Source organism: Cetorhinus maximus, chromosome 12 (genome assembly GCF_964194155.1).
Source record: "Cetorhinus maximus chromosome 12, sCetMax3.hap1.1, whole genome shotgun sequence".
Lineage (NCBI taxonomy): Eukaryota > Metazoa > Chordata > Chondrichthyes > Lamniformes > Cetorhinidae > Cetorhinus > Cetorhinus maximus.
Window position 1 is genome coordinate 38,083,234 of NC_135890.1, and position 27,008 is coordinate 38,110,241.

The 27,008-nt window shown below is 42.8% G+C and overlaps 1 protein-coding gene across 10 annotated transcripts in view; it reads right to left on the reverse strand.

Annotated features, from left to right (window-relative positions):
• Window positions 1-27,008, reverse strand: part of tbc1d22a (TBC1 domain family, member 22a) — a 462,670-nt gene that overhangs the window by 265,893 nt on the left and 169,769 nt on the right. For all 10 annotated transcript variants that reach the window (XM_078553360.1, XM_078553362.1, XM_078553359.1 and 7 more), the window contains one exon: window positions 8,200-8,306. In XM_078553360.1, coding sequence (XP_078409486.1) covers window positions 8,200-8,306 — 107 coding nt within the window. The remainder of the gene's footprint in view (window positions 1-8,199; window positions 8,307-27,008) is intronic.

The window sequence follows — 27,008 nt, forward strand, 5'->3', positions numbered from 1 at the left end:
TACCCTCATATTTAATCTTCTCCCTCCTTATTTCTTTTTTAGTTGTCCTCTGTTGGTCTTTGTAGGCTTCCCAATCCCCGGGATTCCCACTGCTCTTCGCCACATTGTATGCTTTCTCTTTAGCTTTTATGCTGTCTCTGATATCCCTTGTCAGCCATGGTTGCCTCGTCCTCCCTTTAGTATGCTTCTTCTTCCTAGGGATGAATTTTTGCTGTGTCTCCCAAATTACTCCCAGTAACTCCTGCCATTATTGTTCCACTGTCTTTCCTGCTAGGCTCATCTCCCAGTCAATTCTGGCCAGCTCCTCCCTCGTGCCTCTGTAGTTGCCTTTATTCAACTGTAACACTGTTGCATCTGATTCCAGCTTTTTCCTCTCAAATTGCCAGGTAAATTCTATCATGTTATGGTCACTTCCTCCTAAGGGTTCCTTCACCTTAAGCTCCCTTATCAAATCTGCCTCATTACACATCACTAAATCTAGAATTGCCTGTTCCCTAGTGGGCTCCACCACAAGCTGCTCCAAAAAGCCATCTCGTAGACATTCCACAAATTCCTTTTCTTGGGATCCACTACCAACCTGATTTTCCCAGTCTACCTGCATATTGAAATCCCCCACGATCACTGTAATCTTGCCTTTCTTACACACCTTTTCTATCTCCTGGTGTATCTTGTGCCCCACATCCTGACTAGTGTTCAGAGGCCTGTACATAACTCCCATTATGGTTTTTTTAACTTTGCGGTTCCTCAACTCTACCTACACAGATTCTACATCATCTGACCCTACGTCGTTTCTTGCTTTCAATTTAATTTCATTTCTTATTAACAAAGCAACCCCACCCCCTCTGCTAACCTGCCTATCTTTACGACAGGATGTATATCCTTGGTATTTAGCTCCCAGTCCCGATCCCCTTGCAGCCATGTCACCATGGTTCCCACAACATCATACCTGCCAATTTCAATCTGCGCCACAAGCTCATTTACCTTATTTTGTATACTGCGTGCGTTCAGACACAACACCTTCAGTCCTGTAATTCCCGTCCCCTTTCTCATTGTTGTCCCTTTATCTGATGTGCTTGAAGTTAGATTCCTAGCCCTTTCCACTCTGTCCTATCTTGTGTTCTGGAGATATTAATAGCCTCTCCTGGGCTCTCCTTTCTTTTCAGTTTTTCCATAATTTACAATGAAGTTGAATCCACCCCCCTCGCCCCCCTGCACGCTAACCTGCTTCTTGGAGTTTTACCCTTCCCTTCCCCCCCCCCCATTTTCTAGTTTAAAGTCCTGTTGACCACCCTTTTTGCTAGAACATTGGTCCCAGGTCAGTTCAGGTAGAGACCGTCCCAACGGTACAGATCCCTCCTGTTCCAATACTGATGCCAGTGCCCCACGAAATGGAACCCCTCTTTCCCGCACCACTCCTTTAGCCACGTGTTTACTTCCCTTATTCTCGCGTCCCTATGCCAATTTGCACGTGGCTCGGATAGTAATCCGGAGATTATAATCCTTGAGGACCTGTTCTTTAATTTAGTTCCTAGTTCCTGATAATCCCCAAACAAGTCCTCCTTCCTAGTCTTACCTATGTTATTTGTCCCGACGTGGACCACAACAACTGGATCCTCCCCCTCCCTCTCCAATATCCTTTCAAGCTAGTCAAAGATGTCCCTCACCCTGGCACCGGGCAGGCAACATACCATGCGGGACTCTCGATCTTGCTTACAAAGGATACTATCAATTCCCCTAATTATAGAATCCCCTACAACTACCACTTGTCTTTTTGCTCCCCCCCTCTTGAATGGCCTCCTGTGCCACAGTGCCGTGGTCAACTGGCTCATCCTCCCTACAGCCCTCTTCCTCATCAACACAGGGAGCAAGTACCTCGTACCTGTTGAACAAGGTCAAAAGCTGAGGCTCCTCTGTTCCTGAACACAGGATCCCTCTACCTGCCTCACTTGCAGTCACACCCTGCTGACCCTGACCACTGACCGGACTTGAGGTACTTAATCTATCGGGTGTGACCGCCTCCTGAAACAAAGCGTCCAGGTAACTCTCCCCCTCCCGGATGTGCCGCAGCGTCCGGAGCTCGGACTCCAGCTCATCAATTCTGAACCGGAGTTCCTCCAGCAACCAACACTTGCTGCAGATGTGGTCACTGCGGCTCGCAATGGGATCTGCCAGCTCCCACATCATACAGCTACAACACATCACCTGCCCAGCCATCTCAACTTAGATAATTAATTTATTAATTAGCTTAGCAGTGTTTTTTTTTCAAATTTGGTGCAGATTTCCTATCAACCAATCAGGTCACAGCTTTCCTGTTTAGTCACTTTTTCAGTTTTGGCTTCAGTTACTCTGTGCCCCGAGGTCACTGCTCCGGTGCTCCTCCCTCCGAGTCTGCTCCCAGGATTTACTCACCAATCAGCTGCGTTTTCTTTAAAATCCACTTTCAGAAGTGTGTCCCTCGCAGGTCTGGTGCACTCCTGAAAGCACTGCCTCTTCCTCCCTCTTTTTTTTAGGTTTGAGGAGGAGGGAAGGATGGAAACACTACAGCAATGTAATGTTTTTTTTCCAATAATTTATACAGATTTTTCTTTTCCCACCTATTTCCATTATTTTTAAATGTATTTCCATCCATTGTTTTATCTCTACCTTTTAGCCTTTTTCGATTCCTTCACCCCACCCCCATTGGGTTATCTGTACCTTGCTTGTCCTGCTTTCTACCCTTAATTAGCATATTCCTTAGATAATATCACCATCTTCAACACCTCTTTGTCCTTTTGTCTATGACATCTTTTGGCTATCTCCACCTATCACTGGCCCTCTATCCAGCTCTACCTGTCCCAACCACCTTAAACCAGCTTATATTTCACCTCTCTTCTATTTTTACTTAGTTCTGTTGAAGAGTCATACGGACTCAAAATGTTAACTGTGTTCCTCTCCGCAGATGCTGCCAGACCTGCTGAGTTTTTCCAGGTATTTTTATTTGTGTTTTGGATTTCTAGCATCCACAGTTTTTTGCTTTTATCTTAATATTTGGGGCTATTCCGTTCTTTGACAGTGGGTCCTCCTCGATTCCCTCCTGAGTCACAGTGTCTGCGGTGACTTCTCCCAGAATGCTTCAGTCACTTCTCACCAGCTCCCTCTGTTGGATGCTCTTCCTCCTGTAGAGTGCAAGACTCCTTCTCCTCGATTCCCTCCTGAGTTGCGGTGACTTCTCCTAGAATGCTTCATTCACTTCTCACCAGCGCCCTCTGTTGGATGGCCAAAAATGTGGCATGGGCATGTCTTCCACATTATGCTTCTTCGATAGCATCCTCAAGTGGAAGCTGACCCTCATCTCTCTCTTCAGTTTCATGCCCTTCCTGCTCTTCATTGTCCGAGGAGCTCTCAGCCTCCCTCATGTCTCCCTCTGGCAAGGGATCCCCCTGCTTAGAAGCACCAGGTTGTGAAGGGTGCAACAGACCATGACTATGTGGGACTCCATCTGTGGAAAATACTGCAGAGCCCCAAGTGGGCGGTCCAAACATCGGAAGCACATCTTCGGGATGCCAAATGGTCTGCTTGATGATGGATCATGTGGAGCTATGCGCCACATTGTATCTCTCCTCTGATGCACTCTGTGGGCAACACACGGGTGCCGTGAGCCATTGTTTGAGCAGGTGCCCCATATCCCCAAGCAGCCAGCTCTGTAATCGCTGAAGCCCTTTGAATATGTGACGCACCTGGGGGTGACTCAGGAACTCCATGAGCCATGGGAACTCCGAGGGTGCCTGGCACAAATGTGCATGATGCGCTTCTGATCATTGAATACTAGTTGAATGTTCAGGGATTGGAACCCTTTCCTGTTAATTAACATCAGGAGCTGCTGCCATGGAGCCCTCAAAGCCACATGTGTGCAATCTATTGCACCCTGTACTCTTGGGAAGTCTGAGATAGCTGCAAACCCATGATTAAGCTAGCCAAGTTGCCAGATTTCAAGTGTGAACTTAACATAATGATGAGCCTTACTGTAGAGGGCATCTGTCACCTCCTGGATACAGTTATTTGTGGAGGACTGAGAGATGCCGCATAGGACCCTTGTGGATCCCTGGAATGAACCACAGGCAAAACAATTGAGCGCAGTGGCGACCTACAGGGCCATTGGCAGGCCATGTCCTCCCAGTCCACGGGGTATTAGATCCTACTGCAGAATGTGGCAGATATGATCCACACATCTCTGGACAAGCGCAGGTATGCACGGCACTGTCTTTTGCTCATCTCCAGACAGGAAAGTCTTCTTCGGATACCCTTTTTTGCACGAGTTGCCTTCTGTGGGATGGGTCTAACCTCCTCATCTCTGGTTCCTGCTGGGGCTCCCTTGGACCATAGATCTCTGGCAACGCCGCCTCTGGAAGCTGTGCTAGGCAGTGCCGACCCCTTCTTCTCCTCCTCCATTGGATCAGTACCCATCAAGAAGGCAGCATTGAGCCCAGGACCCATTATTTAATCCTCCTCCTCCTTGTGGACTGATAGATGCAACAGATTAATGAATGCTGGGAAAATATAGTAAAGCTCCCACTCATTAACAGAAAGTCACTAATTGTGCCCTAGAGCTGCGTCTGCACTGCTAGCTTGTCGTGATACAGCCTTATAGCTGAGGCACAAACTCTCAGATCTCAGTGACCAAGATGTCAACCCTGATCCCTGATATGTCAATCCCACAGAGGTTCGAAGAGGTTTGGAGACATTCATGAAATGCGCCACATTACCAAACTCACTCTTGCAATCTCTGATCTGGCATACTGATTAAGGTTATCTTGCACATGAGCAATGACTGGATGCCCTTTGGCCCGTTATCCATGCCAATTGGAGAAAGCACGTTAGAGGCTTTCATTGATGATCTGGCAAATATGCAACAGCTGTGTCTCCTTAATGAATGCCGGCATTCTCCATTATCACATTCCTCTCTGTTAATGCTCAAATGGAGCAACTGTATTGTGAAGCCAATGTCTCCTGCAGTCTCTCGTTAATACGCAGCAAAAGGCATTGGCTCCGAAGGCACCTTCTCAAGGAAGTGCTTCTTTTCTCTCAGCTCTGCCTTTATTTCAATGCTGTAGCTCTAAGAAGTTTCAGGGTGACCCCTGAAAGGGCCCCTTAGTCCAGCCATGCACTCCTCTTACACTGCCTCAGACCCCTCCCTCTCGAGCAGACTCTTTTCCAGTTTTGCTTTCAAACTGCGCCATTACTTTGTGGATTCAAGATGGTGGTGCTCCATTTTTATTTTGAGACCACCTTCGACCCTCCCTATCAGTGTTCAGGTCCCTCTAAATGTCCTGGAGCCTCACGATGTGTAGGTAATTTCCCTCTGGTTATTCTCCAGCCTCCCAGTAACCCTGGGTCTGACTGTCATTGTGGTGGACCATTCCAGCCCTCCACGCTGAGCCAATCACTGTTGACATCCCCATGCCCCATGTGGACCTTGGCCCTCCCCGTCTTGAGGCTGTGGACACGGTCACCACAGAGGAGAGCCCACCCAAGAGAGCTTTGAGTACCTCCCCCCACAATTACGTTTTCAACATTTACAGGCTGCAGATGGGATGGTCATGGTTCGGGGACCCCTAACCATGACTGTTCCATCTGCAGCCCAGGACCGAGCCAGACAAGTCCATTGCCACCGACTGTGAACATGCCCTGCACACCAAGCTGTGCCTTATCCCAACTGAGGCCTTGCCCCTCCACGGAGCGGGACTATAACAGGCGTGCCATGCATAGCCCTGTAGCAAGGCTCGCAAAGCCCCAGAACTGCCATTAATCTCTCACACTGACTGTGAGGTCCACAAAGCCCCAAGACAGCCTTTAATATCTCACTCCAACCTGTTGGCCCCAGAGCAGGGACTAAGACTGTCTTTCAATGAGCTCCCCTATTCCCTCATGACAGATCATAAGTAAATCTCCTTCGCTCCCCCCCCCCACCCCAACCTCTCCTCGAGTCTCTGTGCAACCTATCCCTTGTGCCACACTAACACACACCCTAACTTCCTGTTCCAAAGTCTGCATACATCCACTCCCAATGATATGGTTCGATTCCTATCCACCCCCTTGTGTGTCTGCGTTCTAGCCTTCCATGTCAGGCTCCAGCTTCCCCACCCTCTGTAACCCCTCTGCCTGCCATCATTCCTCCCACACCCCCTTCCAATCCCCCCATACCCCATTGTTCTCCCACGTGTCCATCACCCTCTCCCAGCCGCCTTGTCGCAATGCTGATTTCCATTTGTGGGTACAGCTCTGCCCAAGGACAACTGCACAGTGGCGACTTCCCAGAGTACAGAGGCACCCACCATAGGCAGAGCAACCCTACACCCCCACTAGTGTGGCGCTCTGCTGCCATCACGAAGAGACCAGAGCAGCAGTGTGCAGGTAGGCTTTGAATGTTGCACTCACCTCGAAGTCACGAGAGGAGTAAGGGCTGACCAATGCAAGTCACTCATTTTCAAACGTGTTTCAGACCAGTCTGAAATCCCGCTGGAATGACGTAAGATTGGAAGACGGAACGTGATCCGGTGAGTCACATATTTATTGAGCATTCATGACATGGTAATGCACATAAGTAGCGTTCCCAACACTGATCAGCGGGATACCCAACCTGCCATCAACCCGCATGAAAGGGGTGGGTGGAAATTTCCAAACTGTTTTCCCGTCGGCAGGAACCCGATTTTTGGCCCCTCTCCAAATTTTCCACTCCTGTCCGCCATAAAATCCCAGGTGGGTGAGGATAACTCCACCCAATGACTTTGATCTTCCCAATAGTTAATTCATGCAATATGAACACAATTTTCAAAATGTAAAATCATGTTTTATGGGATTCAAAAATAATGAGCATCAAGCAAAATAATTGTTCTGATTATTTCTCATATTAATGACATACAGTACTTTCACCATATCTGGGTTTGAATTCTGCCTTAAGAAAATACTGCTGCACAGCTAAGGAAATAGAACAAAGCAATATGTCAGAAGTAACATTTTTACTCCAGAAAGTAACTCATTAGCAAGATTGACCAGCATTGTGCAAAGCTTTGGGAAGCAACCAGCAGCAAGAAAACAGATCACTTGTCCAACACATTGGCAGCAAAATGTAGAAGCGAGTTGCATGGACACTTCATGTATTCATTGGCATCATCACTGAATGTAATTAGGCTTACTGCCAATTAGAGCCTCAGACTTAAGTCAGACATGTATTTGTGGCTCAGTTCATAGCACCCTCGCCTTTGAATCAGAGGGTTGTGGGTTCATGTCCCACTCCCGGAAACCAAGAACTGTGATTGTACTCGAAAGAGTTGCAATCTGTGACTGTTGATAACTCGAAAGAGTTTCAATCTCTCTAAGCTGTAACAATGAAGGGATGTCCATTAGCCTGTGTGCAAAAAAGGAAAAGATCTGAAAGAAAATTAGCAAGAAGGCTGATATGTACTAGGATGGTGTTCTAAGGTGTTCAACTACAAATAAAAACATGTTACTCTAACCACCTTGGAGCTGCTTCATTTTGTTTACTATGCCTTTCAAAGATGCATTGCTGAGAGCTCAGAGCATAGAGCCCTGGATGATTCCCAAGTTACAAAGAGAGTCTCACAACATTAAACTTGTTTTCACTAAAGAAAAGAATCAGATAAGGCATGATCCAGAATTAACATACTGAGAGGGACAGATAATATAGATTCCAAAAACTTGCTTAATTTAGAGCGAGAGCACCATATTAGGAGATGTTTGTGCAAAATTAATGAGCCTGAGGTAAGAATTGAGAATACAAGCCCCTCACCAACATACAGGTTTATGATGATGTTAAGCAAAATTGCAAAAGTAATTTTTGTTGCATCATTTAAAACCTTTCGAGAAAGGGGAAGGTGAATGTTATAAGAATATGGATAGGATTGAGAAAAGGTCAGCGAAATAAAGCAAGAACTTGCATTTATATCATGCCTTTCACGATCTTCAGATATTCCAAAGCATTTGACAGTCAATCAAGTGCTTTTAAATTCTGGTCACTGTTGCAATGCATGAAACAAAGCAGCCTATTTTTGCATACCAAGGTCCCATAAACATCACTGGGTTTTAAGGAGCTAGGACTTCCCAATTTCTGCACACAGGTTAATTTCCTGCCATCTCCAAGCCATTTTCAACAATTAATTCATCAACTACTTTCACCAGTACAGGAAGGAGAAATCAATTTACCTGAATACCATCAAGTAATTTGCTCATGCACCAGAAACTATCAGCTTCAATGTTTTGCAGCACTTCTTCAGGCAGACTGGAAACATCAAAATTTTCCACCTCTTCTTCTGCAAGTGGGTGAAAAAAAGAAAATAACCCAAATTATAGGGAGAAATACTGTACCATTTGCACTTGAAAATAAAGCATACACTTCAAGGTACAGCCCATATAAAATTATTCTACAATCAAATACAGTAGTTTAAAATTACTTAATTTAAATGATATTGTTTACGTGGTGAAAAGACAGAAAAAAACTGCGATATGCTTTGGAGTTTAGATGCAGATGGCTTCAACAATCCAATGGCTTCTTAATCAAGAGAAAGGATCACTTAAGTCTTTAGAGTAACCCCCCAAGAAAAGTTGTAAAATTCAATTCCTCACCTGCACACAGAAATACTTGAACATTAATTATCAAAATATCACTTTGAAGTATCTCTTAACTCTCTCCCAACCCCATACTGCTGACCCACTGTATTTGCATGTGTGCTAACTCTGATTACCTGAAGACAAGCTGATTGAGAACATGTTGCATGACCAGCATGTAAAATACAACTTTGTTTGCTGCTCATGACTTTTACTTTTCTTTCAGTAATTAGCTACTCATTTATGTGTATTTTATTTTAATATAAATTTGAAGAATATGTATGCCCTCTTGCACTGGATTCCCCCAGAGAAAATAGTTCCTCTACATCTATCCTCTCAAGTTTCTTCATAATTTTCTACACCTCAATTAGATCACCCCTCAACCTTCTAAACCTCAGGACAATATAAGCCACGTTTCCTGCAACAGTGACAAAATTAAGCTTTCCCATTCCTATGGGGAACACTATATAATGAACTAACAACTTTTCCTAAAATAAATTGAGCTACTTTGGCAGGCATAGAAACTTGGAATGTGGGGGAAAAAACAAACAAATGGGTTAAATGGTGTATTCCTGCTCCTATGTTCTTCCTATAAATCATCTAAATGCATCTAAATGAATTCAAAGCATAAATTCACTTGGACAAGGCTGAAGATCAAAACATTGCCATATTTCACAAGACTCAATCAATTAAGTTTGCCAATGCCTACTGTATGGTGCTTCATTGGATGCAAAGCGCTTTGGAACACCATGAGGTTGTGAAAGGTATGATATAAATGCAGGAATCTATCTGTCTTTCATAACATGTGATCATAATTTAACCCTCTATCTCCTTGTAATCATACTGCTGAATCCATACTCTACCCTCGCCGCTCCAAGGTCAATATATCGTTCCTGAGGTTTCATGCCCAAAATTGAACCCAGTATTCCAGATGGGGTCTCAGCAAGTTTTTGTTCAACAAAAGCATCATCACTTCCCCTTCTCTGTATTATAACCTCCTCAGAATGAAGGCCAACATTCCATAAGCCTTTTTGATTATTTTTTGTACCTGTACATTAGTTTTTACTGAGTGATTACACCATGTACCTTTGCTCCACCACAATTACTTGTCACTCAGTATTAAAAAAAGTTTGGATTTGCCTTTCTCAGATCTGATGTTGATGACCTCACACATTCCCACATTTAACACCATCTGCCATGGTTTTATACACTCTGTTTGTCTATGCCCTTTTTAACACCCTGTTTCCATCTACACAACTGAACATGCCTCCTTATGTTGCCCGTTTACACCATTCCACATGCAGATAATGAAAATCAGCTTACGCGCTAGTACAGTTCTGGAGAACACCAGTCACTTTCCTGCCAATATTTTCCTTATTCTTACTCTGTCTCCTACATTACCCGCCACTTGCAATCCATGTCACAAGGTCATGCCCAAATCAATGCTCTTTCATTTTTGCTAATCTCCAGCACGTTTTGAAGTCCCAACAAACAAGTGGGCACCTCCCACACCATCATCTTAATGACCTCCTCAAAAAATTCAACTACATTTTCCAGATATGACTTAACTGTTATATGTCAGGTGGCAATTGCCAGGCTGATGAAATTCCAAAGGTCAAGCTTTCACAATGATTTTGCAATTTCTGTTTATTATGAGAAGGTTTGTACACTGAAGTCAGAAGTAAAGAATCCACTACCACCTTTTGAGATTTTAAAAGTTAAATTAAAACATTTATTAACAGAAGAAAAGAAAAAAATCACAGAAAAATTAGTTACATAGTTAAACTTAAGTCTTATTACAGTTCCCAAAGGATTTCTACTTAACTAGACTCCCAACTATACACCCTTTTTCAGGCAGCAGTCCGAATAGTTTCTTAATCTATAAAACATCCAGCAATATTTCCACAAGCATCCACTGTTACTATAAGGGAGGTATTGCACAGCTTCTCTCAGCTTCTCGCTTGACAATGGAACTCCAAGGCTTTTAACTTGCACTCTGGATCAAACCAGCACTTCTCCGTGGTGGCTAGAGGCTGCTTTTTCACAGGTCTATTTCACACAGTCCACCTCTCAAGATCTCACAAGGTCACACCACCATGCAGCTTTCCATAGATATATTTTCTCCCTTTTGATCTGTAAATTCCATTGTTTCACCCATGCTTTAGAAGTTACTTATCCCAGAATATACAAACTTTTTATTTTGTCCTTATGGTAGCACTTCCAGGAAAAATAAACTTAGTAACTTTGCCTTATTTATCTTGCCAGTTGAAAAACATCTCATCATGTCCCTTTGAAATCAAACAACCTCTCATAATGCAAATTCCATTCACACTATATCTGCTAAGACCTCATCTTAGCTTACCCATTTCCATTCCAAAATGCCTGTATTACACTTAAACCCTTTGATGATTCAAACCTTGCAGTCTGACCATCTTTAGTTTAATTAAATTAGTCACACGCACACACACACAAACAAACATACAGACCCAAGCCTGCTTCAGAATCCCACAGTAAACCTCATCATGAAACAGGCATTTCCCTAAAGTATGCGGGTATGTAAACAGCACTCTAAATTGAACAATATATTAATATGTAAAAGTGAAGTATTTTTAAACTTATTGAAGTACCCACCATCTGGATCACACTATTTTAGGTATCTACTATCAATCTTATGACAGCATTTATATTGGTAATGTACTGTAGGTTTCCTCAAATTATCAGCCTACATATTTTGCAAGTATAACATCCCAAGCTGTTCCACAGGAGCAAAAACAAAATTTGTTACCGAGCCACACAAGGAAGCATCAGGGTTTGGACAAAGAGATAGGTTTTAAGGAGTATCTGGATCAAGGATTCACAAAGAGATGTAGAGAGGCAGACGGATTTTGGGACCACAAATTAAGGGGATAAGGCTATGAAGAGTTTTGAAAACAAGGATGAAAAATTTTAAAATTGAGGCATTGCTCAACCTGGAGCCAATGCAGGTCAGCAAACACAGTGATGATGGGTGAATGAGGCTTGGTGTGAGTTAAGATACAGGCAGAAACATTCTGTATGAGCTTAAGTTCATACAGAAGAGAGGAGGCTGGCCAGAGCTGGAATAGATAAAACTGGCAGTAATAAAGGCAAGCACAAGGGTTTCAGCAGCAAATGAGCAGTGTCAGGCGATGTTCCAGAGCTCAAATTAGGAGCTTTTAGTGATCGCAGGAATGTCAGAGTCAAATAGGATACCAAAGATACGAGTTCCTCATTCACCTTAGACCATTTACAGGGAGACGGATAGAGTCAGTAGTTCGAGGACAGAGTTTGCGGCGGGGACCAAAGACAATGGTTTCTGGCTTCCCAATATTTAATTGAGGAAAATTTCTGCTCATCTAGTGCTGGATGTTGGACAAGCAGTTTGACAATTTAGAGGCAGTTCAGAGAAAGTGCAAGTTGGCCAGGATGGGATGCAGCCTAGGTTGTTTAGGCTAGAAACTGTGAAGGTGCTGGACATAATCTTCCAGTCCTCCTAGATACAGAAGTGGTGCCAAAGGACTGAATGGTTGCAAATATTACACTGACATTCACAAATATTACACCGTATAAAAAAGGGAAGATAAATATGGCAATTAAAGGCTAGACAGTTTAATGTCAGTGGCAGGAAAGCTTTTGAAAAGAATACAGGAGAAAATTAAAGCCATTGGACAAACAGAGACAAGTGAAGGACAGCCAGAATGGATTTAAGGCCAAATCATGTTTAATTAACTTAGTTTAGTTTGTTTCTTGAGGGCAATAGATGGTGTACAGACTTTCAAAAGGCACTTGATAAGGTACACATATTAAACTATACTGCAAAATTGAACCTCATGGGGTAAAAGGGGCAGTAGTAGCATGGAAATTGATGACAGGATACATAACAGAGTGTTAAGATGTATGGCTATTTTTCAGATTGGAGAGGGGTATACAGTGGAGGTTCGTGTGGTTCAGTATGAGGACCACTGCTGTTTTTGATATACATTAGACTTTGGTCAAAGGGCACAATTTTGAACTTTACAGACGGCATAAAACTTAGGGTGAAGACAGTAATAGACTTCAAGAGGACATAGATTTGCTGGTGATATTGGTGGACACATGGCAAATGAAGTTCGATGCAGCAAAGTACGAGGTGATACATTTTTGTAGCAAGAATAAGAGACAACATAAACCAAACGATAGAATTGTAAAAAGGATGCAGAAATGGATCAACCTGGGGACTGTGCTTACATGAGTCTTTGAAGGTGGCAGATGGGTTAACACAAAGCAGTTAATAAAGCATAAATGAAAACCTGGGTTTTATAAACAGAGGCATAAAATACAAAAAAACAACCTGGGGTTGTTCTCCTTGAAGCAGAGAAGGCTGAAGAGATTTGATCAAGATTTTTTAAATTGTGAAGGATTTACACAGGGTGAATTCACAATAATTTTTTTTAATACTTGAAGGGTCAATAACCAGAGAGCACAGATTTAAGGTGTCTGGCAAAACAAAGAGGCGGCATGAGGAAAAACATAGTTATGCAACAAGTGGTTAGGGTGAGAAATTCACTGCCAGGTCTCTTTGGAGGAATCCAGTTAGTCCCATTCTCTACTCTATCCCTGTACCTCTGCAAGTTTATTTCCCTCAAGTGCCCATCCAATTTCCTTTTGAGATTATTCATTATCTCTGCTTCCACCACCCTCGTAGGCAGCAAGTTCCAGGTCATTATCACTTGCTGTGTAAACAAGTTCTTCCTTATATTCCCCATGCTTCTCTTGCCCTAAACATTAAATCTACGTCCCCTAGTCCCTGTATCATCAGCTAGTAGGAAGAGCTTTGTTTTATCTGTCTTATCTAAATCTATTATAATCTTGCACACCTCTGTCAAATCTCCGCTCAATCTCCTTTGCTCCAAGGAGGAAAACCATAGTTTATCCAACCTAACCCTGTAGCTAAGTTCCCCATCCTTGAACCATTCTGGTAAATCTCCTCTACACCTTCTCAAGGACCCTCACGTCTGTTGTAAAGCACTGGATTTAATCTAGTTGTGGTCTAACCAGAGCTTTATGAAGATTCAGCATAACTGCCCTGCTTTTGTGCTCAAGCCCTCTACTTCTGAAGCCCAAGATCCCACATGCTTTTCTAATTAGGCTCTGAGAGTCCTGCCACCTTCAAAGATTGATGCGCATGAACTCCCTGGTCCCTCTGTCCTGCAGATTCTTTAAAGCTCTATCATTAAGTCTATGGGCTGTAACCTCCAACTAGCATTGGAAAGTGCTGGCCTGCAGAAATTAGAAAGAATACCTACTTACCTGGCCTTGAAAATTACGTTGACGCTTCCATTCGCTGCAGTTGCTTGGGGCCTGCATCGAAAGACTTCTCACAGGCCCCAGTGAAGTCGAGGTGCAATGTATTCAAGGAGGCCATGCACCCTTTTCACGGCATTAGCTGCCGTTAAACAGATAAGTTTAAAGGGCCAGGGAAATTGACAGGCCAGGGGAAGGTAAGTGTCAAAGTTAAGTAGGAAGATTTTAGGATTTGGGGAGGGGAGGGGTCCGGGGGTTTTCTTTGGAAGGGGGGGCCGATCCGGGAGTTGATCCGGGGGATGAGGTGGGATGGGTGGTCCGGGGTGGGGCCTCGGTCAGAGGTCTGGTTGGCGGAGAGGGAGGATGTCGGGGATCAAAGGGTGTGTCCGAGGTGGGGTGGGCTGAGGTTGGGGAGGTCCAAGGTCAGGGTGGGGGCAGGGGTCCTGTGGGGTCAGTTTGGGTCTTCACAATAGTTATTCAGAAATTAGAAGAGGTTTTAATTCTTCTAACTTTTTCTGGGTAACTATTGGTATAACCCTGGCGGAATCATCCTTAAGTTTGTGATTTAAATCGCATTTTCGGATGGTTCTCAGCGCACCGCAATTGTCCAGAGGAAATGTTCACTTCTGGGCAATTGCCCTGCAAACCATTATCTGGGAACTTGCCAGGGGGATTCCCAAGCGCATCTTTGGGATATCCCCAAATCTGACGCAGGGGAGCGCATAAGTTACGGGCCTATATTTCTTCACCCTATCCCTTCTGTCAAAATGCATTACCTCACACTTCTCTGCATTAAATTGCTTCTGCCACTTGTCTTGCCATTCTGCTAACCTATGTATGTCCATTCTTTGCAACAGCTTCTTTTTCTGCTTCCACACTGTTACCTCTGATGTCCCCCAAGGATCAATCCTTGGCTCCCTCCTATTTTTCTTCTACATGCTGCCCTTGGCGACATCATATGAAAGCACAGCATTAATTTTCGCATGCACACTGATGACACCCAGCTCCACCTCACCATCATCTTTCTCAACTCCTTCACTGTTATTATATTATTCGACTGCTTATCCAACATTCTGTACAGGATGAGCAGAAATTTCTCCCAATTAAATATTGGGAAGGCTGAAGCCATTATTTCCAATCCCCATTCCAAACTCGGTTCCCTAGCTACCGACTTCATCCCTCTCCCCAGCAACAGTCTAAGTTTAAACCAGTCAGTTCGCAATTTTCGCATCACATTTGATCCCTAAATGAGCTTCTGATCTCATATTCATGCCATCACTAAGACTGCCTATTCCTCCCTCCTTGGCACTGAACCTTGGGGAACACCACGGTCTGTCATTATGCAGCCTGAAAAAAGACCCATTTACCATGACTTGCTGTTTTCTGCGCTTAAGCCAATATTTTATCCAAGCTGACATCAACTCTCCCATTAGGCTGCTAAATGGTTTTGTCCCTCTGCACCTATAAAGCAAAGTGTTGAAATAACCCATTGATGAACTATAACAAAATATTAGTGCGGCAAACAAACTACTGCCTTTAAGAACTTTTTCTAATAATTTAAGTGTTTCATTCATGCTCAATCAATTCTTATGCATTTCCTTCAAGATATGGAGAAAGCTTAGAAACTAAGAAATTTGAACAAATATTTCAAAATCATTTTTTAAACTAATATTTAAAATGATAAAAACAAACTCACATCCTGTGCGGACCATGTATCATTAGAAAACTTCAAACATTAAGTAAATGGACCTAATTACTAAGCACAGTGTAAGTGCAATGAGTGATTAAGGATCTCTGACAGCAAGAAAAATCACAGCAAGAGCAGAAAGGTTTCACTACATGATCCACCACCAGTCCAAATGATCTTTTTGAAATGTTGATTTTACTTTCTCCACTCCATTTAACAGTTAGGCTGCTGCTGTTAAAGGCTGTTGTTCCCTGCCTTGATTTGTACTGTGCCCCTAATGGAAGGGTCACTGTGTCAGTGACAACACTCTCACCGAATAAAATTCTACAAGTGGATACACAGCTTCTACCTATGGCATTGAATTACGTACTGAAAATTACTTAATGATCACAGTTCTGTCAACTGTTACTTGTCCTGCATAAGACGCTACATGTCAGATATTCCATCTCATTTCAAATGAGAAATGCTTTCAGTATTTGCAATGATTACATTCAATACTGTAAAGCACACCCAATATATAGTTACACCTTGTTACAAAAAGATGAACAGCATAAAGTCCATTCTAAATATGGTAACATAGATTTTGCTCACTCTTTCACTGGCTGGTCTTCCCTTTGGCACTGCTCCCACTCACCACTTGCTGTTGCTGCTCCCAGCTCAAAGAAATGCTGTGCCTCAGGCCCATACATTATCCAATCCCCAAGTCTTCTCTTTGTCCCATGCCCAAGCCCCAATTTCCTGAGCACCATTCTGTTGCCCCTCCCTCTCTTCCCCCACCGAGTCCCAGTCTCCCAATACCCAATTTTCTTTCCATCCTGTTCCAAGTGAGTCCAGTTCATTCACTCGCAGCTCTCCCCTTTGTTCTTGTCTCATCTCTACACCCTCGACAGGTATCAGCTGCTAATGCTTTGTGGAGATATAATGGCATAACTTTAGCTCACGGGTCAGTAGTGTTTACATCCCAAGGTGATAAAGGTGTACAGGAAATTATTCCATACCATCCTGCTTCACATCAGTGATTATTCTAGTTATTTGGCAAAAGCTGTGCCGCCAGCAAACACTGGCTTATCCAGTAACATTACAAGAATTGTAAAAAAATAACTATCAGCAGAAATGAAAGTACACATGAGTCGAATTTAGTCTTCACTTTTGCAGCTTGTGTATTTACATAACAGCATTAAACTCAAGTAAGAATATTCTGCAAATTAGATTTTTTCTCTGTAAAACTTGATTTTCCTTTTCTCACCAGGTCTCATCCACATTATTGGCTTATCCTCAAAACTGTAGATCAATCCCCTCTTTTTCCCCATGGGTATGCATGAAAAAAAAACAGCAGGAATACTACTCTGTACATATGGAATAAGATTTTCCTCCTCCATCAAAAACTGATACAGGAGGAAAACAATATGCCAAACCACAAATGAAAAATGAAAAACCTCACAATTAATCTCCATACCATTTACCAATGTACATAATATTTATTAATCACTCCAATTATGAAAGTTTACTTCTCCAATTTCACTGTTTTTCTTGAAGGAAACAATAGTAATGTAGTTTTTGGTCTGAAATTTAATTTGGCTGATTAGTGTTACATTATGGCACAAATACAAAATTGGTAAAATACCTTGGGATTAAAATTTTTCCAACACTGAATTTGCTTTTTATTAAGTACAACTTGATGAAATTCCTATTCTATGTTCAAATAGTTTCAAAACATACACACAAAGTTGCCTACGGTCTTGACACTTCTCAACAACAGTGACCTAAAATTTCAATCTTCTTAGTATACAACATTTTCAAGCTGGCAGCTCCTTACTGAAACAAAAGCGTTCTACTGTAATATAAAACCCTGGAAGCAGAACAATTATTCTAATGTATTTTGCAATGTTTTATAATAAATGCATATTTTAAACAACTTGCTTAAAAAAACAAAAAGACATACTCCAGCCAAAATAGTATCTACAGATTAAATGCCCAATTCTCACATCAAGGATTGCAAAAATATTTTTCCCCTCAGATCTTTTGTTTTGGCTTAAAAATATTCAAGTATTCAAATGCAAAGTGATACAATCTGATCTATGTTATGATTTATTTACTTTGTTATAAAGTCTGACTGTTAGATTAGTTTCTATGTTGCCTCTCTGTACTTGGAAGAAATTATCTCCCTGGGGTGCTTGCTATTTAATGACAAGTGCTGCCACTAATTACCCATCATATCTCATCAGTAAAGCCTATATAATTACAAAAATTATCATGCTGACCTCATATGCAACTGCTGAACAGCATTATAATGACCTAAAACTGTAATACTGTCTTATGCCTTTGGCCTTGGATGTAAAATAGTACCACAAAAATATCTTGGCCTAAGTCAATGCTCAAGGTACTCTGGATGTGATTTCATTTGACTTTCTTTATTTCCAAATAATTATCTCCAGAAGATCATGGAAAAGCAGAAAGGTAACCGAACAAGCATTTTTATTCCCTGAACCCGCATAAATATATGAATCATGCCAGTAATTCCCAGAGCTGGATGTCTCAAGTAGATACTTCAGAGAAATTTTTTTAATGGCAGGTTTTGTTTTAATATTTTTAAGGATGAGGATTTTGTTCTGTCTTTCGCCGCCCCCTCTCTGTAGTCCAGAAGTTCCAAACTGCGGGCCTGCCGAGCAGAGCGCTCGAGCAGAGGGTGGAGCTGAACGTAGTGTTCATGTTGGAATTGTGCTGTAATACAGTACATGCTTTAAGTTGGTAATCAAAAGCAGCTGTCCCCAACGGGGAAGTATTAGGGCTTCATTACAAGAGTATAAAAAGGTGTGCACACTGGGTGTAGGGGGAATTGGATGAGTCTGTGTCTTTACTCTGCAACTTTGGGAATGCATCTGTCTTAAGGTACAGGCTGGCTTCAGACTCATTCTTTCCTCAATATACGAATATTGGATTTAAGAGAGAGGATCAGCAAGCAAGAGAGGGAACCTATGAGTGGACATCACATGTGGAATGAGTACTTCTTTAACCTCAGAACAACTTTTAGCATCGAGTGCTGAACAGACTCGGGATGTTTGAGCACAGGCAGTGACAGGCAAGTGTAACTCAGTCTCTGTTGGAGCACAGAAAAAACCAGGCAGATGAGCAACGTCTCATGAGCCTGAGCACCAACATGGTGGCTGAGCGAGAGAAGCAGCTGCTGGCCAAAACATTGTCCAAGTTGGAGAGGTGGCTCAGCACATTGCTGGGCGGACATGGCAAGACTGGCCGAGGCCATCAACCTGGTTCCGTCATCTCTGTGCCGCCATCTCACAAACGCCAAGTGCACCTGGTTCAGCTGCTGCTTCAGAGAGTAATAACCTGGCAGAGAGAATGAGAGCATCTGAATGATTGGAAACCGCTGTCTCTCTGAGTGGAACTATCTGGTCCACCTGGTGCCAAGAAATGCACAATGATTTATGTTTCTGCTTTTGTCTGCCTGTTGTACAGACTCCTTACCGTGGGCTAGCGACTCTGCTTCACAGGCACTGACAACAAACACACAAGTGGCAGGGAAAGAGGAGAGAGGCTGCTGAGTGAGTATGTGCATGGGGGGAGGGGTTTTGGGGGGGAGCGGCTGCTGAGTGAATGGGGGTTGGGGATAGTGAAGATGGACTGCTGAGTGAGAGAGTGGGCAGGTGATTGGGAAGAGGGGCTGCTTAGTGAGTGAGTGATGGGGTGCAGAGTTTTGGGAAGAGGGGCTGCTGACTGGGTGAATGAAACCAAAGCAGTTTCACCATATGCATGTTGAAAACTTCTTGTGACTGAAATCATCACCGCCTCCCTACTTCAAGTGTTTATGCTCCAACAAACAAGCTCATTGATGGCCATTAAAGTAAAAAATTACCAAGGTTTAGAAGATTGTTATATTTATAACTGTTTCTTAAAATTAAGGTAAAATGAAGGGGGTCATGTGATCTGTTCTGAAGTCAGTCTGACACGAGCCTGGGTGGTTTAATTGTTAGAAATTAAAGGGAGCCTGGATTGTTTTACTGAGAGCCAGGGAACAAGGATGCAAGGCAGCTGCCTCTGTGGTAACAATGGCTCATCTGCAAATCTACAAAGTACCAGAAAAGTGTTCAGAATATCAGGTTGTAAACAGTTGTGTTTGAAACCGTCCATTTACTTCCAAGATAAAAGAAAGTTGGGGTCTCAAAGATAGATAATCAGCATTTATAGCTGGATAAAAGGCCCATGTGATCCACATTGCCATGGAGATGGGCTCTGAGCAGGAAGATATCCCCGATAACTCTCAGGCAGGTTAACCTGCCAGGATCCGAGAAAGGGAGAGCAGCTATAAGCAGCAAGATAATGTTTCATCATGCAGGGATACGGTGGGGGGGAACTTGTGGCCGGATTGGAAAGGCAAATTTGTGAGGAGTTAAAACGAGGCTGAAGATTTGCCTGGCATTTACTAGAAGAAAACACACACCATGAACGACAGCTCTGGAGTTAAAATTGTCAAGACTGGGAAAGGAAAGGATCAGGAGCAAATCCTCAGAAGCCAAGAGTAATTTCTGGATGATTCTGGGAGAATTCAATGTCTACTTGAAGAACAGTGCAACCTATATCTGATAATGGGTTTTATTGGTTATGTTAAAAGTTCTGTTCTGTAGTTTAAATGATCTTGCGCCTACAAAGATTCTGTCTAGTCAGGACTACTTTTAGTCTTTTGTCAGTAAAAGTCTTTAGATGTGAAATCTTGTCATCCTTTCAGCTTTTAAGTTCAAATTTCTTTTGAAAAGTTATCAGTCTGTATGGATATCGCAATAATTGACATATGTTTACAGATAGATTATAATGATTTATATAATGTGTGGTCACTGGAAGGATAGTTAAAGAAATACGACGGCAGTTCTTCTTTCCGGATGTTTTTTAATATTCATTTATGCAATGTATGTGTCGCTGGCTCTGCCAGCATTTTTATTGTCTATCCCTAATTGTCCTCAAGAAGTTGGTGAGCCACCTTCTTGAACCGCTGTAGGAACACCCACAATGCTATTAGGAAGGGAGTTCCAGGATTTTGACCCAGTGACAGAGGAGGAACGGCGATATTGTTCCATGTCAGGATAGTGTGTGGCTCGGAGGGAAACTTCCAGGTGATGATGTTCCCACGTATCTGCCGCCCTTGTCCTTCTAGGTTGTAGAGGTCGCGGGTTTGGAAGGTGTTGTTGAAGGAGCCTTGGTGGGTTGCTGCAGTCCATCTTGTAGATAGTACACAGTGCTGCCACCGTGTGCCAGTGGTGGAGGGAGTGAATATTTGTGGATGGGGTGCCAATCAAGTAGCTGCTTTGTCCTGAATGGTGTCGAGCTTCTTGAGTGTTGTTGAAGCTGTACTCATCCGGGCAAGTGGACAGCATTCCATCACACTCCTGACTTGTGCCTTGTAGATGGTGCACAGGCTTTGGGGAGTAAGAAGCTGGGTTACTCTGCACAGAATTCCCAGTCTCTGATCCACTATTGTAAAAGATTACTCTTGAGTGGTCTAACATTCCAAGTTGCAAAATTTCAATTTTTCTTTCTTTGACCACAAAGATGGTGATCCCGCAGAGTGTGGCCCCCAGCCAGGAGAAAGTGGGACAGCCTATTTTCAGGGCACCTTTTCTAGCCCCCTCCCCATTTAGGGTGAGCAGAGGGTATCCTGAAGAGGACTGCTCAGCCATAGATGCTGCTGCCCAAAGACACCTCTGTCCCAACAAGTTTCATGCATTTGTTGCCCGAGTACAGATTCTTGACCAGGGACTCTCAGGTCGACAGCTTTGTCCCGTAACACTAATTTGATGAGATTGGTGGTCAGATTTCACATCACATATTCAATCATGATGACTGGGACCTCTTTGCCGCTACAGCCTGCATCCACCTTCGCAGTTAGTGAGATGCAGTCTTCCTTAACCTGTTCAACAAAGTCCTAGTGTACAGAACAGTTGTCATCACCACACTTCTGTACTGCAGTAGGATCTGGACTGTAAGAGCGCAAGAGACTTTCCATCAACAATGCCTCCACCACATCTTCCAAATTCAATGAGGGCACCGTTGAACAAATGCTAGTGCCCTTCTTGGACCCAGGTGCACAAGCATTCAGGCAAAACTCCTGCAAAATCAAGTTCAATGGACTGGACACTTTGTCCAAATAGCCAAAAAGTATTTCCCCTGCCTTTTCGACTCTCAAATGGCCGGTGTTCCAGAGGAGGACTAAGAAAGTGGTTCAAAGACACTCTGAAGCTCTCCTTGGAAGTGCAGCAGCATTGACATTAAGGGCTGGAAGGAACTTGCTACCAATCGTTGAAAATGGTGAAAACTTGTCCATCAAACTGCATCGTGCTTTGAGTCCAAATGCCTTAAAGATGAGACAAAGCGGCAGCAGGGAAGAAAATAAAAGGATGCAAATCCTACACTCTGAATACCACTACACCATGGGACATCCTGCCTCATGCCCAAAGATCTGTGGGTCGAGAATCAGCCGGTAAGATCAAATGAAGACCCACGGAAGAAACTTATCAACCTGAGTAGGTGTCATCCTCGAATTGAGGGACAGCCAAAAACGAAAAAGAAATGGCCTAAAGGACTACGCAAAAAAGTTGCCATATCTGAATGAGGGCACACATTCATTAAGTATGGCAACCACCAAATTATGCCATAGTAAAGAAGAAAACAGAAGTGGGAATACCTAGGTTCTTTTGAAAAAAGAAGCCACATATGCAAACACCAAAACAATTACTTGGCCCTTGCTGTAACATTTTGGAATACTAGCGTATGAATGTTATACAGGTTTCTGTTGGTATCTTTACACAGGAAGAAATTCCAGATGAGTATGTTAAGCTTTCACATACTTGTACCCCAAGGTACAATCTCAGGATCTTTATTCATTGAGCTACAAGATTAAAAGGAAAGCAGTAAGATTACTCGACAAAACTCATTACTCCACACCTTGTAAATACACAAAGAAAAGTTCTTGCACTTTTTGGATCATGCGGTGACTATGAAAGAAATCAGGATTAAACTCCTCACTGAGCTGTTAATGAGGTATAATCCTACCATTCGATCACTGTTTAGCAAAAAAATGTGCTGTTACCATATAAATTTAAATACAACTGGCAAAATAGGAAAATGTAATTTGTTCACATTAGTGATTTTCAAACCAGAGTGTTTTTAGACTTATGATCCCCAGAGAGATCGATAACATTAAAAAGGATATTTGAATTTCCAGTGACTGGCAGGGTCACATAACAAGATTTCAATTTTCAAGACTTTTATTGTAACAAACAAACAAACAACACTATTTCAGTAGGTAACTTAAGTACAGGAAAGTTTCCCCCTTTAACTTTTTAAATGGCCAATAATCCCCCTCCACAGTTATACTTTACTCTGTTCCTTGACCGTATACTTCATTCTCCAAAGCTATTCTCAGCTCCCAATGGCTTGCCTCCTTTTTCAGCCAGATAACCTCTAATCTCCAAATTGGCTTTCATGGTGAGGGTTAACCTGGAGATTCCTCTTTCCAGCCAAAGCTAAGCAAATCCTCCAGCCCCAACCAAATACTCACAAATTTCATCTTTTCAGTCAGAGCACAAGCTTCTACTCGCATTCTGCGTAGCGAACACTAGGAACAGGCTGACTCCATCTCTCTGCTCTTTCAAATTCATGCAGACTGACCTGCTTCTGGTTCAGTGATTTCTTGAAAAACCCTACAAGCCAGTATGGCTTGCTATGGACTCTTCCACTCTCAAAGCACATCTCCATGGCAGTGTGAATCACAAAGGCCTTGAATCCTGTCAGGAATGGTAATTAGCTATCCTTTAAGCCCCCAACTCCATTCTATCTCAAAATTAAACAGACTGTTGAAAGTATAACTATTTATAAAACCTGACATCCCTAACCCCCCACCCCCGTGAGACTTGGAAACAAACAGTCTACGCATAATCAGCACAGATGCTCCTGCCATTGTCTACAGGTGTAAACATCTTGCACCTTCTTCCCAGGAAAATAACCTGGGCCCATCTTTAACAACCAAGCTTGTTATTGGGCAGGATTCAGAGGTCACATGATCCCTCATTCTTTCATATTACCATAAATTAAAGACATGGTCCCAAACAACTATCTTATAAACTTACTCCCGCAAATTTAGTCCCACCCTTATCCTTCAGGGATTTTTTTTTTAAATAGTGACATACACTCAGTACAAGGTGATCCCAGTCATAGTGGTTTGACACATCACCAAAATTTGATTACCAACCCATCAAAATTATGTGAACAATGTCAGCGCCCCAAGGCCCCCATGTTAAGCAAATTTACACTCAGGCTTCCTTCCTTCACAAGATGGTGTTTTGCTTCTTAAGGATAATAATGCCATCTGTCAACACCGGAAAAAACATTTTGAACCTCAACTGTGAATAAACAAGGACAGTTAATACTCTCCAAATTGGCCCCGTACCCTATGGTAGAATCCATGGGTAAATCACCAGAGATGGGAGAGCTGCAACAAGCAATCAAATGGATGAAAAAGCTGCAGCCCCGGCGGTATTCCAGCTGAAGCGTTTAAATCTGTCGGACGTTTGCTCATATCAAGACTCCACGCACTCATCCTCCAGATTTGGGAGAAAAAAGAACTCTCCCCCATCCTGATTCTCCAACTTCCCATGGCTGAGGAAATCCTCTCAGAGACACTGTGGCTTTGGACCTTGCAGAGGAACTTCTGGAAAGACTTCTTGTCTTTGCTGTCAGGCAAATCCAAGAAAAATATTGAGGACACCACCAGGAACTCTTCGTTGCATACATCGATCTGACCAAAGTGTTTGACTCAGTGAATCGCGAGGCTCTGTAGATTGCGCTCCAAAGATTTGGATGTCCAAGAAACTTCATCACAATCCTGCAATTGCTACATAACGATATGACTGCAACTGCCTTGAGTGGGAGATCAGAAACAGACATCTTTAAAATCCAGACTGGGGTCAAGCGAGGCTGTGTGATAGCCCCCATACTATTTACAAGCTGCCCGATAACTGTTATTCACCTCATTAAGGATCGAGGCTGTCAGCATTAAATACCGTGTAGGTGAAAAATTCTCTAACCTCAGTCGCCTCTGCACAAAAACTAAACTGACCACCATAAATATACATGATCTACAGTTTGCAGGTGACTGCAGTGTCATTTTCCACTCTGCAACAAATTTGCAAGCCATTCTAAATCTCTCCATACAAGAAACAGCCTGTCTTTGATGGTTACCAAAACAAAACTCATAACAACCCACCCAGTCAGCCAAACATTCCATCTCCCATATATGTTGAAGGAGAGATTCTGAAATATGTTGCACACTTCCCATTCTTTGGCAGCCACTTCTCTCAAAAGACCACCACTGATCAGCTGCGCAAACTCAGCCTTCTGCAAACGACAGCAGTGAGTGTTCGACAACAAAGGCCTCCACAAGTTAATGAAAGTCTGAGTGTACGGAGCAGTTATCATCACCACACTCCTGTACTGCAGTGAGACCTGGACTGTGCATCATAAGAGCACTAGGGAAATTCCATCAGCGATGCCTCCACCACAAACTCCAGATTCAATGGGGGGACCTTCCGACAAACGCTAGTGTCCTTCTTGAAGCCAGTTCAACAAGCAATAAGGGGAATCTCCTGCCAAACCAGCTTCGATGGACTGGACATTACATCCGAATGACCAAAAAGCGTCTTCCCCGCCAGGTTCAGTTTTCTCAACTGTCAAATGGCCAATATTCCAAGGGGGGGCAGGGGTGGAACAAAGAAAGCACTTCAAAGACACCCTGAACCTTTCCTTGAAGCTTGGTGACATTGGCATTAACAACAGGGAACAACCTGCTACCAATCATTTAGAATTGCAACAACTTGTCCATCAAACTGCATCACAGTTTTGGTCCCAATCAGATTCTGCACTCCGGTTCCCACTAGCTTGTGGGATGTCCTGCCCCATGTGTCCTTGATGTACGGTTCAGGTATTGGCCTGTTCAGTCATATGAAGACTCATGGCAGAAACTCTCACCCCTGAGTAAACGTCATCCTCAAATCGAGGGACAGCCACTGCTGCCAGCACCCAGAACTTCCCTATCTTGGTTAAGACAGTAACAGCTGTCCAAAAGAAAAGCACTGAGGATTCATTGCTGGGAATGTTTATTCATTGCATAATATAACAGAAATAATATGTAGTATGTCAAATGCAGAAACAGGAATCTAATGATCGCTTTGCCCCTCCTGGGGTGCAGTGACTCTAGTTTAACTAGATCTTACACAGGCAATGGTCCCAAAAGATCAATACACTAATTTCCATACAGGATGCAGTAATGATGGATCAAGTTATCGCACACCAATCCCAACAGCAGTGCAATATCCTTTAGAATAAAACATTAAGTTCCAATAGATGATCGAGGGGCTAGATTCCAACCTCGGGTAGTGAAAAGGACGGACCAAAATGGCATTATTTTCCTGACACCTTTCATGAAATTAGATACAAGATAATCGCTAACTGAATTTCCCATAAGACTTGCATGATTGTTGTATGTGCCATCACAGGAAAATGACATTAAAGAGATACAGAAATACAAAAGATTGACAACCTTATGTTTATCCTCCCATCAGTGTGAATACATGCCATTGGTGCTTGGTAATTGCTTCAAATAACTACTTAATTCTTGAAAAAAATCAACACCCTACCACTCCATATCATTAATAGTGCTAACATCTGCAACTTATAATAGCATTCTTCTTCAAAGCCTCAATTTTACAGAACAAAATATTCAATTGCATAAACTGTTGATTTATTGGTGACCCTTTTCAAAGCCCATTCTATTTCACTGCTGTACAAGATATCTGCTTGATTTCTTTCGAGCTAGACAAAGCAACTGAAAGAATTCATCGCCTGAAAATATTGCCCGACCAACTTCAAACAATGGTTATTCACTGTTAGAAAGTTAGTTCAAAAATGTATTTGCAGCATTTATGCTAGTTCAAGTTAATAGAAACAAAAATCGGAATCAAAATCAATCAAATTATTTATCAACTAGCAGTTGCATTAAGATTCTTAGTGTTGCACTAATCAATTTGCCCACGCGAGGGTGCTCTTATCAGACTACTTCAGGAGAAGTCACATGCTCATTACTGAAATAAAAACAAAAAGTGCTAGAAATACTCAGCAGCTCTAACGGCATCTGTGCAAAAAGAGAATCAAAATTTCAAGTCTAATATGACTTCAAAACTAATGGGACTAAAAGAAGGGATGGGGTCAGGGTGAATTGAAGGAGAAAAAAGATCCAGTACCCATCAGCTGTTGAAACTTGTGTTCCTGAAAGGAAAAGTTTTTTTTGTTAAAATGTTGGATGAGATGAAAGCTGAAATCAAACTCTGGACCAGGACAACTTTAAGACAGGGTGAGT